Raw genomic sequence first — 14,643 nt, 5'->3', positions numbered from 1 at the left:
AATGCAGAATGTTTTCTCTTACAATTAAAAATGGTAACTAGAATCCAAACTTTTTTTTCCCCAACTCCTTTCCATGGGTTCACTGTTTTCTCTTGGAAAATCACCTCTTCCAGCCTCAGTTTCTACACTTTTAAATGTGGATACTAGTGAGGCTGACCTTACTTGGATGCACAAGGCCTAATTAATTGATGTCAGGAAAGTTAATTCTGAGATGAATGGAGGGGATCTTAAAACCAGTAAGTGTTTACTCTGGAACTGCAATTTACAGTTGCTGCTGTGAAGTTAAATGTACTTACAGAACACGCAGACTTACAGCTGGAGAAAATGTATGTGTCCCTTCCATTTGCCTTTTGAGGGTCTCATATAGAATGGTTTGTTACTTCCCTGGTGCCTAAACTGAAGAGTAACTGGGCTATTAGTGCTTTTTCACTTTCTCTGAATTTTATTCCAGTTTTACAAGTGGGGAAATTGAGGATACGCAAAAAAGTCAGTGTGAGGACTGAGGTTACAACTGAGAAACTTCTAACCTTCTCTCCACCCCACATGTTAGGTTAGAGTATTGCAGAGAAAAAGGGAGATTGAATGTGGATTTTAGGCAGAGCTGTGACATTCTTCATAACATTGTAAAGTTGATGTGGTCAATGCAGAGCCTTTACTGCGTCCCTCCCTCCCTCACTTTTCCTCTCCACCCGCCTCACTTTTTTTTGCCACAAGACAGAATTATTTCACACATCTCTAAAACGAGTAAAATGGCATTTCAGCTTCTTGTCTTTATAGACTCTCTGAACTTTAGGAAAGATCATTCTGGTCCCTTTTCATTAATAATGAAAACCAGGGGGCAATAAAATGTTCTTAGCTCAAGCATTAGAGGAATGGAGGTGGAGATGAGTGAGGTGAAAGGGCAAAGCGGACAGGGTCCTACAGGTGCCTCTGCTTTCTACTCAGAGGTCACCGCAGCTGGGAGGTAGTTATGGACAGCCAGTCAAGGACTGCCCTGGACAGGGCACAGCTGGACCCACACACCCTCTGAGATTAATTAACCCTTTACAATAGGCAGTTCAGCCTGGAACGAGTTGCATTGTCATGGAAAGATATTTTTAGTCAGAAGTTCAGGGCAGAGAACTGGACAACCAAGAGACTTCAGATACCAGAAATGACAGTGAGAACAGAGTAAGGAGGGGAAAGTGGGATGGATGACTGGGGTTTGCAGCAAGATTAGCCAGAAATCATTTTAAATCCTGACATGTACACAGCCAGTTACTGCAGCTTAGCTGACGTGTGTTAACTCATTAAGTTAAAAAGTTATGATAATTTGATCATGTGCCTAAGCTCCAAAACTGCCACTGCAGCAACCCAAAATACTGCTGGTGACACTATTCACCAATTCTGACAGAGCTGCTTTAATTTGTTCAGATTTCTAGCCAGCGGATAATTTGAGGAGCTGTGTCCTAAAATGTAGCAATAATCAATAAGTGCCAGTATTTGAGAGCCAGTGCTTGTCTTAGAGCCTGAGGGCTGGGATTAGGAGTAACTCCTGCAATGAAATGCCTGTAGAAGATCTCAGCAACAGGAAAAATGGCAATAGGTGAGCAAAGCAGAAAGGAGACAAGCTTCCAGCCGTTTCAGCCGGTTAAGCCTCCCTGTGAAAGCCTAAATTGAAACTCTGGAGAACAGAATGCGTTTCCGAGACGTTGTAGGTCACATGTAGATTTGGATCTGTCTGTTTGGAGACTGTACACCGGCCTCCACCTCATCAGTTCTGCCCACATCCTGCCACTGAACTTTAGGAAAGATCACTCTGCATCCTCTTTATTATTAAAGAAAACCGGGGGCAGTACAAGATTCGTTAAGGGAACTGCGAGGGAGGTGAAAGGATAAAGCTGGTGGAAAACTACAGGTATCTTCTAATTCTGCTTGAAGGAGCAGAGCATACCATATCTTTGCTTTGCTCTGTGGAATCTCTAAGCTTCTGTGCAGAATTGTGTGTTAAATATTGACTTCTTTACCTCTCTCTGTAGATATTTAATTGCATATTTTCTCTCTGCTGTTTATGTGTGCTTTGGTCCCTATTTGTAATTCAGGCTTGAAAGACACTGGATCCTTCCTTATTGAAATGGTCCCTAATTGCTGACACAGTGTTCATAAGCCCATTTATTGCCCTGATAGATTTATCTTCTTTCTCAAAACACTTCCTTCTTTCTTTTTTTCTGCACTCTTCTGGGTCTCTGGCTCTGTCCCCATTTTCAAAAATTATGGTAGTGGAAAACAGTTGGTATTCAAGTAATGAGTTAACCTTAGCTAGTACTAACACCACAGACAGTTATCTGGGGAAAGTGCAGTAGGGTTCAGCATGCCTTCTGCAAGGAAAGAGTAAAGCAAACCAGCTTGATGGAACTTTTTTAATTGCTGCTGTGATTTGTCTCCCTTTGACACTTTGTGCAAGGCCAGTGTCAATGCTAGAGGTCTGGAGAGATGTTTTAATGTCCTAGGGCCAGAAGCCTGCATACTGTACCTGAGGGAGTACCAGCATCTTAATGCCCCCTGCTCAGTAAATCTATGCCTGCTAAGAAACAGCAGAACTGGTATTATTCATTGCTCTTTTCTATGATAAAATGGGTGTATGAAAATGTTGTCATCTGTAGTTCTGACTATGATTTCTTGATTTTGACCTTTAGGTCCACCTGGCTCCAGATGGCGAGATTATGGGGCTTTGGCTATCATAATGGCAGGAATTGCCTTTGGATTCCACCAGCTCTACAAGGTAATATCTCCCTCGCTACTCTTACACTGTACTCTGAGAGAACAATGTTATGCTACTTGTGTCCAAATGATCATGTTGGTTTCAAGTTGGTGAAGCATCTCTGCTCTTACTGGCACTGCCATTGGTGTATTTGAGTAATGTAGACACTTAACATGAAAATGCAGAGTCAAAAAGAGGCAAGCAAACAAAACTAGTTTTTAGCAGTGGATCTCAAACTGCTAGAAACAAGGTCATTTTCATCGCATATATGTATTTTGGAATTTTTTAAGTTGGGGAAACTAAGCACAGTTCAGTAAAGGGATTCTCCCAGCATTGGCCAGCTGACATTACTGTCATAGCCCCAGTCTAATGATTTGTCCATTTTTTTCTCCTGCACAAGAATCTTCTTTAACCAATCAGAATGTTGAAAAGAAGGTGCTAATTTCCAGATCTGCCATACATCCTGTAGTTCTAATCTAATGTGCTTAGAACAAGTTAGAGCAAGTGTGTGTCTGCTTGTGTACTGTAGAGACAGCAGCCCCTTCTTATTTCTTGTTCAATGTTTCTCCAGTTGAATATACTCTTTCACTCTGGATTTGCTTTCCAGCAGTGTGGTAAGTGACATTAGATAATGTCTTTGGTAAAGAATCATATTCTGTGGCTACATAAAAAGACATAAGTGGTTCAGGTCAACACAGCAGAGTGTAATGAGCTTTGGTCCAGTAGAAGTTGTGCTTTATTTTTGAAAAAGGGACAGAGATGAAGATTTAATGAGAGGTTGATGGTTTTCATGTTTGTTCTTTCATTAACAATTACTGCCTTGTTTAGTAAAATCTATTTCACAAATCAAAGTGTTGGCCTTCTGGTTTAAAACTACTTCTCTTGTCCTATCATATCATTAATTTTCTGGGTCTCAGGCTAAGAGAGAGAGGCCAGATGAAGCAACATGTTCCATCTCTGCAAGTAAAGTTACATGACTTAAGAGAATGGCTTTTTATTGAGATATGTCGTCCCTATGTTTTTACATTAAAGTAGTGATGCCAACCTTACTGATCTTTTCATTCTTGCAAAGAATGGTGGAGCTCTAAGTGTCCAGAGGGGTGTTAAGACAACAGCTGCTGGGCCTTGCAGACCTGAACATATTGCTGTTACTAAATGACACGTATCTAAAACATATTGATGATTTTACAGATTTTTTTTTTGGCATAATATCACTCATGCTGTTAATATATCCTAGTGCTGTATTCTTTGTTTACAGTTCTTGCTCTGCTGTCTATCCAAACCTCATGAGGCATATTGTGTGCCTAGCAGAGACCCATATTCTTTTATAGGAGTAAGACATCTTTGGAAACAGTTGATAAATTCCTTCTGCCCTTCATGGGATTTTGAGGGAGTTTGCAAATAGTGATTTTTATATGAAAGATAGGATGCCTGGATACAACATAGTTGCCCACGTGCGTTCTGTGAAAATTAAGAGAGAGCTGTTCGTGAAAGTCATCAAAAGCTTTTTGCTTTTCAGAATGTCTGACTGTAAACATGTATGTGTACATGTGCTTTGTGCGGGTAAGGGCTGTGTACAGCGACACTGAAATCTTAAACTGGTGCTATTAAGTGTAAAAGAAGGCTGTCCCACACATGTCAGTTTGGATAATCAGCTCTGCCTCAGAAGCCATCCTGTATGTATGCCTCTGCAGTGGGTGTACATGGATCAAAAGGCAGGATGAAAAAGAATTGATAGGCACTATCAGGACTATTTCCACATCCTAGACCATCCTTCTCTCACATTTTTTTCACCTGCCATGTTGTGCTTGGATATGCCCTTGTTAAAGTGCATATTCAGTTCATAGGAGCAGTGCTGCAGAAGGACCCATGGTAGTTAGAGTTGTGACCTATTAGATGCAGTCCATCCTCTGCAAGGGCAGAATGAGGTAGATCTCATGGCTGTGTACAGTGTCACTGAACTGCCTCCCATCCTGTACTAGCTTGGTTCTCACTTCCTTTAGCCCTGGATCTTTAGTTCTCTCCTACTGTTGTTAACTGCTCCATTTCCTTTCTCTATTCCCCGTGCTCCAGATCCCTGCTTTTCCCCTCTGTGACTCGTAACCCTTCCCCTGCCAAGTTTCAAAAGTTTTTATAATACCTTTCATTCCCTGGCTTGTGCTTCCTCTGGCCTTTCCTGGGCCTTTCTTCTCTTCTTCCCACTTTGGCATTTCTTGCCTTGTGGATGTAGCTCAGGTGTTGTGACACATCAGTGTGTTCATATTTGAGAGCATAAGATCTGAAATTGTACTCTGTATGTGACGGACGTTTCTCTGGACTGAGAGCTGTACCAGGAAACCTTAAATGGAGTTAGGAACTGTTTTTTAGCACCTCCAAAAATCTAACCGCAGAACTCATATCTTCTCTTCTGCAACTTCAACACCTGCTGTAGAGGGAATTTCTTTTCTCAGCCAGGTGTGTGGATAAATGATCACTGGCTCTGTGATAAAGGCTAAGGTTTGGGGTGTGGGCTTCAAGGATGTTTCAAGGTAGATTAGGAAGACCACTTTGCATATGCCTATTTCCTAAAAAAGTTTCTGTACTCCATGCAGAAATACCTGCTTCCTCTCATCATGGGAGGCAAAGAAGACAGGAAACAACTTCAGAGGATTGAGTCAAACATTTCTGAGATGAGTGGCAGTGTGACACAGACAGGTAAAGATTAATGACTCCATCAATTCACCCCTCAAAGCCTTTCTCCCTGTATCCTCCATTCTGCCAAGACTCCCACCCTTTTCTTTCCCTCCATCTCCACTTTATGTGGTGACTTCATTTATCTGCTCTGAGAATCTGTTCACATTTGCAAATGAAGCCGCCGTCATTTCGGTTTAATTTGAAATTGCTTGTTTACTGTCGGCGCGGCCTCAATTAATTATGTTTTTACGGAAAGGCTCCCAACCTCAGAATATTAATAAGGGGAATAAAATGACAGCCTTTCGGAGGGCTGTAAAGTTCATTTTTAATTTCTGCTTCTCTGATGTTTTCAGGGGCTTTTTTTTTTGTGTTTTCCCCCCACCTTCCATCTGAAAATCCGAGGAAGGGTCAGGAGAGTCTGTAATTACTGTGCCTCCCTGACCTTAACCACCTTCTCTGTTATTGACTCTATAGGGTGTCTGTTCATTACCCGATGCCCTAATGATGGTCTGGATTAGCTGTTACCTGTCACACCAATAGAGGTTTTAATTTTATTTTATTTTATCAGCTTGTTTACTGCCTGGAATCTTTGGATAAAGTACCAAAGTAGAAAAAGTTCTCCTACAGCTGGAGTCCAGCAGAAGTTCTTCAGTGTTTGCTGGGGGAATACAGGGCGTTCACCTGAAATAAAAGGGGAAAAGTGCAAAGTATATTCAGTTGGTGGGATGGAAAAAAGTATGATTTTCAGCAGTAAGTTTGTTAAAGATGTTGGGGTTGAAGGAGCCGGTGGGTTGAGAGTGGGAGGATGCTAATTACACTTTTTAGTGGAGGGTGAGAAGAAAAGCGTCTTTCATTTCTCATGATACCTTAAGGTCAATCCTGAGACCAGCCTCTTCCCAGATTGGAGCTAGCCCCAGTGTTTGCCTGCGTGAGGCCCAAGATAGATAAATGATACAAACATTGTGTAAGTTCAGGGAGATGTACAAATCATAAACCAATATAATTAGAAGGGAGAGGTTTTGGACGGATATACTGTGGGCTATAGACATCTATACAATGGAAAGATAAACTAGAAATACTGGAGGTTAGATGCAGTGCAGGTAGATTACCCGTACTGCAGATAAATCATATGGATTAAAGTGAGCAGGCGGGCATAGATAAATTAAATATAGTAGGAATAGAGGCATCTTTGTAGCTAGACAGCAGGAAGGACGTGTGTGAGTGCATATATGTGCATGTGTCTCAGTTTAATGCTCTCCTGCTTTTTCCCTCATAGTGACTCAGTTACAGACAACTTTAGCAGCTGTCCAGGAACTGCTGATCCAGCAACAACAGAAAATCCAGGAGCTCACCCAAGAACTGGCTGCTTCTAAGGTATCCACTTCCAACTCTTTACGTTTACAACATCACCATCTTCTTTGGAACATGCATGGCTTCTTTTGTGGGCACATGGAAAGCACCTTATTAGGTTCACAATTCAGCCTTCAGCTCTGTCATATCCCCAGACAGTTTCTCTGCATCTGACTTCTGCATAGGTGGTCTGTTTAAAGCACTGGATGTTAACTGGGTACTCAGTGAAATATATCTAACTTCTGAGAGGGCTTTGCTATCTAGCTTTGTACGCAGCCTGTGTGTCTGAGACCTCAGACCTGTTCTCAGCTCTGTATCTTCTGCATTGCATTTGAGATGAAATAATTGTGCTGTTTAGTCCACTGACCAAAAGAGGTAAAGGCCAGTTGTGCAGAGGTTTTATTTGTGTGCAATATGTAATTTTACATGTTTAAATTTCTCCTGTACCCTTGTACATCGTCAAAACAATTGCTTAATCCTGTTCAGCCAAGCACACACACGAAGTACTGTATTTAAGTCACCTTTTCGGATACCAGGCCAGGTAATGACCAAACATTCTTACTGTTTGGTTTCTTGTTTCAATGATTTCGGTCATCTCAGTGTAACAGGTGGCCCCACATTAGTAACACACAGTGGCCCATTCCCCTTGACTGCTGACTTGACCCCGGCAATAAAACCATCAGTTCTGACTAGTTTGTGTTGTTACGTGTGTAACTACAAGTAACCACTTCTAACCAAAATTGATTTTCTTTCTGGCAATGAGAATAGTGCTCTTCATCTCCAAAGTACTTTGCAGCCATTGGCCTAAGCATTCTATTAGCCGGTAAGTGTTGGTTACATGTGAGGTGGGATGGATTTGAACCAGTCACATAGAGATGAAGTCTTCCTCTCACTCACAAACTTGTCATTATGCAGGGCCCAGTCGTCTTGCAGTATTCTCTGCACAGGGTGAGATTTTTTCTTTTTGCTGTGAAATCCCTTAGACAATGCTTACAGTCTTTTACCTATAGCATGAACAGCTGTCTTCTCCCCTTACCTGTACTTTAATCTCATACAAACCTTTTGATGGTGTGTAACTGGTGGGCCACAGCTGACTATGTGGTGTGCACACTGTACAGTAGGAATCCCTCAGTGGCACAGCTGTAAACCCAACCATGAAAGCCAGTTTATGGTCACAACACTCTACTTCAATTTTCCTTGGGAACTGTGGCCTGTCAGTGGCCTGGAGCCAGTCCGGAAATTGGAAAACTGTTTTCAGGTCTTAAGTGTTAAGATTAAGACCACATGTTGAGCTTTAAGAAGGAAAAAGGGCATAAGACTCTTGGTGGTTTAGAGAGTCTTGAAGAAGTTTTTCCTCCCCCCCTCTCTACCCCCTGCACTGAAATGGTAGCACACATTGTTATGATATCTAAACCTCATGTGTACAAAGAAAAACTTGGGCAACCCCACAAACCAAAGAATAAAAGCTGTGTTTTCTCAGCTGTAATGTAAGTTTTTATATCTGCTTTTCAAACTCCTACTGGCATGCTGTAAAAAATTAAAAAGAGGGACTTTAAGTAATTAAAAAACGTACATAAAAATTCAAGGCTTGAATTTTCTACAACTGTTTTTTAAAGAGACTGGCTAAAAAGCCCCAGATGTCAGATTTTATTTCTAAATCCTAGGCATCTGGCACCATATGTGTTTTGGAAATTTGAGTCCTTTGCAGGCCAGTGAGTGGAAATCACTCCCTTGTTAATGTGCTGCTGTAGCTTTCAAGGTCTTGGAAAGCCAGAACAGTGGCTCCTGGATTCTTGCTGTCTGAGGGCTGGGAGTGTGAATCCCAAGGGAACGCATCTGTGTATATCACAGCTCCTACAGACTGAGCCTCTCCCAGCTCACTGGGTTCACAGCCCAGAAGTCACTGTGAGGAGTGCTGGCTGTGAAGGTGTTCAGGGTTACTCAGCACTAACTGGAGTCTGTTTAAAGAATAAGTAGGAACAACCAGTTCTGGCTACATCTAGTAGGAACTGCCGAGGAGGGGGTTTGTGTTATTCCAGTCCTGGATTGCTTTGTCAGGGGATTTATTAGGAGTATCTCTGGAGTGATGCTCACAAATGGGTTCATTCCTAATGGCTTTTAGCAGAAATTACTATGGGAAGTGCTAGACATGAGTATTCTTTGGTCCCATACTCAGCCCATCGCTACACGAATTGCTAGAATGATAGAATGGGGTAACCACAGGCCATGATCTGTCTTTCAGAATGTTCCTCCTATTTCTCAAGTTCCCAAAAGGGTTAAAAGGAAGAGTGCCAAAAGTAGTATCTGCAGCATGTTCTCCTCAGTTGTTACCAATTCTGATGCAGTGCTGATGGCAGCTGTACCAGGCTTCCATGAGTTACTTATCATTTTTCCCCACCAAACTGCATTCATTGCCTTGAAATATCCAAAAGACAGTGCCTAGTCCAGCTCCTTCCTGGAGATGCAATTTGGTAACTCAAGCATAGCTCTAATTCTTCAGATCTAGTAGTGAAAATTTTTGCAACTTTCAAGCATCAATTTATCAGCCCACCTCTAAACACCACAGAGTGCAGATAAGAAATTCTTTATTTCATGATTTAGGAGAAATGAACAAATAATTTTAAAATAGTTGTTAATGTATAATATTTGAATCTGTTGCCTCAACTAAGTGCAGTCACAGGGAAGAGCAAAGGACCTGATTCAGTGCAACTCCCACTGCCTTTCAGGATCCTAGTTCTAGTTCTCTAGAAGTCATTCATTAGGTCAGCGTCACATGATTCAGTTTTCCGCTTTTGTGTATTGTTCTGTGCCTGATATGTTGGTGGAAAACATCCTATGTAGACCTAGTTTTGTCTGAATTCTCACAAGTGCTGGTGGCCTCCTAATCAAAAAAGAAAGATCCCCTTGAGATGCTTCAGCAATGGTTGTGCATGGTATGTTGGAGACAAGATGAATTAGTCCCCCAAACAGAAAGCAAATACTTGAATAGTCTTAGCACCTTGAGTCAATTATTATTTCTGATCATCATGGGGATCCATTCAGGTCCTTCTTTATTGTGCAAGTTGTTTTGCTCAGATCTGAGAGATTTTAAATGAGCTTATGTATGTTATCCCCAGGGCTCAAGATTCCCAGATGGGAGGAGAGGGAGGATAACATAGAAAAAAGTGACATTTGTGAACTATCTCCCAGTTCATACTTTGATCTTTATGTCGTCTTTTTCATGTTCTAGGCCACAACTTCCACCAACTGGATTCTGGAGTCGCAGAATATTAATGAATTGAAATCTGAGATCTACTCGTTAAAAGGACTTCTCCTGAACCGGTATGGGTGGAATATGTGAGCAGATTATTGTGTGGGGAAAGGGTTGCTTTCTGGGATCCTCTCAATCATGGAGAGGAAAGGCATTACCAACAGGAACTGACTCTGTATCCTGTTATTGCTATTTTAATAATACCACTTTGCACTCCACTATCACTTTCTATTTGCAGGTCTCAAAATGCTTTTCAAACTTGCCTTAAATCACAGAGCGCCTTGGGTAATTAATAAGATTTTTCCTTTTTGTTTATGATCGAGGAATTCTCTGCCATTCGCCACAGGATCTGCACCTGCATTCTGTTACAGAGAGAGTCACTTCTGGATACAGTTCAGCTGACCTCTTCATGGTTAGGGCATAACCAGGATGAAAAGAATCGCACTTCAGCAGAGCCTGTTTCTCTCGATTAGCTAGCTCAGGTACAGACATCTTATAATGTAGTAGATGTCTGAAATGAGGTGATATAAATCCCAGCCTGTGGGACAGTCATAAGAACAAGGATCAGATCTCAGTTCTTGAAGAAATTCTTTTTTACCAAGTACATTACTTAAGAATTTATCTAGCTTTTCAGCTATTGATCCTTTCCCTCTAGTGTGACTCCCTTGCCTCCTTCTACATGTAACGAAGTCTTCTCAAGCCATCTGTTTCCTAAGAGATGGACTTCAAAGATCAGTCTAAGATTGGACTAGACATGTTCTGGATCTCAGCAAGTGGGCTTTTCAAAAGTCTGAAAAGTGTATTGTCTTTAGTATCCTTTTAAATTCTTGCTATACCTCCCATTCCTCCCAGGAGTCACAGTAGAAAGCTTTGGAGGCTTGAGGACACATATTAAGTTACTGTCTGTTAAGTTGGGTCATACTAGCATCACTGCTGGGGAGAGAGCATTACTTAGTGACACCTCTTCAGCAATGGGAAAGTTGCAGCTGGGGGATAAGTGCTTTTTGGAAAAAAGAAAACTTTGAGGGGGTTGTTTTTTAACAAAAAGGCAAATGTTTCTGCAGTGAGGAGGCAGCAGCAACACCGGAGCCAAAAAAGTCTCCAGATTGAATTTGTTGATTGCATTATTATACTGGTTGAATAATGCAGACATTAGCATATTGCACTCACAGGAAATGGAGGTTAGATCAGCAGAGTTCTTCGATGGCTGGTGGTGGCAGCAGGAGGAGGGAGGTGAGGTCAACTACTGCTCCCAGTTCAGTCTAAGAAAATGTAATCTGCTGTGTTCGAGCACTCACTGTAGGAAGGCAGCCAGCTTTCATCTGCTCTGGTCTTGTCTGTGGCACTAGCCAGCTCACCTGAGGGGCACGAGGACTCCCTGTCACAGCATCCTTTTCAGAGCTTGATCTGCTACCTCTTCATACTCCCAGTCTTCATGTACACAAAGCAAGGATGCATGGGGAGTACTAGATCAGACAGGCTTTTTTGCTTTGCTCTTCATGATAGATGACTTTCTGAGGGCACCACTGCTCCCCACTGCACTTATATTTGTCCTGTTTGGCACTTGGATTCTCCTATTAGGGCTGGGCATTAGCCTGCTACTATCAAATCCTTAAAGCCCACCTGGAAAGGACTCGAGGACAGAGCAGCCAGCTTTCTCAGCTGGTGCAAGCTAGCTTGACTCCATTCAAGTCAGAGACGCTGAACCAGTTTGCGGCAGCCAGGATCTGGCCCAAACATGTGAAGTGCATGCTGGGACTAGGAGATAGGCTCTGGGTTGTAATGAGCCAGAATGCAATAGCTGTGTATCACAGTGGAGGTGAGAGCCAGGTGGTGAAATTCCTTGGCTCAGGCACAAGGACCTGGTGTGTCTGACTTCTTACTCCAATGGGAATTTTCTTTACCAATTAATTAGTGATTGTTTTATAAAGGGACACCCGTGTCTTTCCACAGGCAGCATTCCTGAGTGCTAGCTTACTCTCTGAAATTGGCCAAACCAGATCGTTTTAGTACTTCAGATTGCCCAGCTGTGATATTTTCCCTGTATGCAGGCTTGATTACAGGGTGCTTGTAAAGCACTTTGAGATTCTGGCTGAAGAAGTGAAGTGGCCTTGGTTTTGTTCATTTATGGCAAAGACTTGTGGTTTCAGTCCTGCTTTACATGACTTCCCCAGTGCACATACCATTCTCTCTAATGATAACCCCTCAGTTTTTTTAATAAAAGCCCCTTTCTCTCCTTTTCTTCCCCTCTTCCCCTCCCCCAAGGAGGCAGTTCCCTCCCTCCCCTTCAGCACCTAAGATCCCGTCATGGCAGATCCCAGTGAAGCCAAGCTCACCCTCCAACCCTGTTGTTGCCAACCATAATAGCAGCAGTGACATCTCACCTGTCAGCAACGAGTCTACCACCTCATCACCAGTCAAGGAGAACCACAGCCCTGAGGGTTCGAAGGTCAGCTGCCATCTGCTGAGCACGGAGGAGGGCAACAAGGCAGTGATTGACGTCAAGAGCCAAGTGCGGATGGAGGTGCAGGGTGAGGAGGAGAAAAGGGAAACGAAAAGGAATGAAGAGGAGGAAGAGGACGATGAGGATGATGACGTTAGCCATGTAGATGAGGAGGAATGTCTGGGTGTCCAGACTGAGGACCGGCGAGGAGGGGATGGTCAGATTAATGAGCAAGTGGAAAAGCTACGAAGACCTGAGGGAGCCAGCAATGAGAATGAGATTGACTAAGGCACCCTGGCTTCTGCTGCTGCTGCTGCTGCTGTACATCTTCCCTAGCCTCCTGCACTGTCCCTGGCGCCTCTCCCATTTTGTGGAGAGAAGTGCCACCATCCTGTCCAGTGATTCTCCCATGATTGACCTTCAGCAGGGTCATGATTGCCCAGTGAACAAGGTGGGCCCTGTTTCACCACAGGGCTTTGCAGTGTTGCAGTGGCTTCTTCTCCCCTCCCAGACCCACCTTCTCCCCCTGAGCTGGGGCCACTGCCTAGGCTGGAAGACCAATCGCCTTACCATGCACCACAGCTACAGAATAAGTCCTTTTACAAAAACACCATCTCTCCTGAAACAGTCAGCCTCTTTGCTGCATCCTAGAGTCCCTTCTATCCGATTTCAGAAACCAATCTGCCCTGAGCTCTTTGATTTCACAAGCCTTTAATCCCCACATAAGGCCCAAACCAGTTCTCTGTTTCCCAAAATAACCCTCTGTTTTATTTCTCAAACTACTTGATATTCTGTTGCCAAAAAAAGAACGTTTTAACCCTGAATTCCTCACCAAATCTTAGCCTTGGCTCTTCCAAGCCTTATGTCAAGCCTCCAATTCCTGAAACTACCTAGCATCTAAAAACACTAAATTTCTGTGGGGTCTAAAGAACACTATTTCCACCCCACATGCTTAAACTCATTAAAGTGGTCTCATGCTAGGGACCAAGTCCAGGTTTCATGGCCACAGTAAAATCCATGAGAACAGGTGGCTTTGTTATCGATTGGTCCCCAGTAAAGGAAGGCTTTAAAAGAAGTTGACTCCACTCATCCCAATTATTACCCTTCCTCCTCCAAAGACAAGGAGCTCACATCAGTTTTTGACATCTTACATTTTATTTATAGCTACCCTGAATGAGTGAATGAATGAGTTGGTATCAGATGTTGAAATAGTTGGTTAATTCTGAATCTTTGCAATGGTTTTTAGCCTGTGTTTCTCCCTAAAAGAGGAGAAAATCCATCTTAAATGATCAGCTGAGACCTGTACCTACCCAGTGACAGGCACCTGCTTCAGCGAAGCAGTCTTTACAGAGGAGAGAACAGTTCCAGCTCTGAGGTTAACCACTGGCCCTTCTTACCAAGTCCAGCCTTTTTTTTGCCCCATTGGGGCTATACACAAATAAACAGTGAATTTTGAAACCTCTCATTTGCAGCATTGTGTTCTCAGCTGGTAAAATGGTGGTGTCCAATTATATTATTCACTGCATCAGAGTCTCTTAGCAGAGCAATTCTTGTAACAACTGAGTCTCACTGTCCTCACCAAGCAAGTGTGCTCGTCTGTGTGATCATGTATAGATTTCAAATATAAAATACGATTGTATATAATTGTAATAAATATGAGTTACCACTATTTAACACCAGGCTATTACTGGATTACTGTGGCTCTTATTTTGGGGAGAAATATGCATGCAGGGTGGTAAAGGGAGGGAAGAGGGACTATTACAGAAATTCAGTCCTTATAAAATGTTTTCTGAAGGACATTTATGGTTGATTTTTCTGCCTGCTCCAATACTAGGTTATACCAGCAGGAGGCAGTGTAGAGAACGGTGTAAGTGCAATGTAAGGTACAATATAAATAGCTCCAACAATACTGTGATGCTAGGTTGCCTCCGATGTTGCAGAGGGTGAGATGGATGCATCATCAAGTGAGTAAAAAGCAGCTATTCCAGTTCCTTTCCTCCCAGCAGGAGGCTCTGCAGGGCGCAGAATGCAGCACCCTGCTCCTTTCCACCCCCAGCAGCAGGAGGAGCTGAAGGGAGCATGTGAGATAACCCACTGCCCCTTAGTCTTATCTACCAGCAGGGAATGCTGTGCCGTATCCCATGACTGGTCTAACCCTGCCATGTCAGTACAGAAGCCATTGAAAGA

The 14,643-nt window shown here is 42.9% G+C and overlaps 1 protein-coding gene across 1 annotated transcript in view; it reads left to right on the top strand.

Annotated features, from left to right (window-relative positions):
- The window catches only part of PEX14 (peroxisomal biogenesis factor 14), a 79,425-nt gene extending 65,295 nt beyond the window's left edge, over positions 1 to 14,130 (top strand). The window contains exons 5-9 of the mRNA XM_069782516.1: positions 2,676 to 2,761; positions 5,332 to 5,434; positions 6,690 to 6,787; positions 9,993 to 10,084; positions 12,279 to 14,130. Coding sequence (XP_069638617.1) covers positions 2,676 to 2,761; positions 5,332 to 5,434; positions 6,690 to 6,787; positions 9,993 to 10,084; positions 12,279 to 12,744 — 845 coding nt within the window. The 3' untranslated portion in view covers positions 12,745 to 14,130. The remainder of the gene's footprint in view (positions 1 to 2,675; positions 2,762 to 5,331; positions 5,435 to 6,689; positions 6,788 to 9,992; positions 10,085 to 12,278) is intronic.
- The last annotated feature ends 513 nt before the right edge of the window (positions 14,131 to 14,643 follow it).

Source organism: Haliaeetus albicilla, chromosome 4, assembly GCF_947461875.1.
Source record: "Haliaeetus albicilla chromosome 4, bHalAlb1.1, whole genome shotgun sequence".
NCBI classification, from domain to species: domain Eukaryota; kingdom Metazoa; phylum Chordata; class Aves; order Accipitriformes; family Accipitridae; genus Haliaeetus; species Haliaeetus albicilla.
Note: the sequence above shows the minus strand (reverse complement) of the source record. Positions and strands in the feature narration are given on the sequence as shown.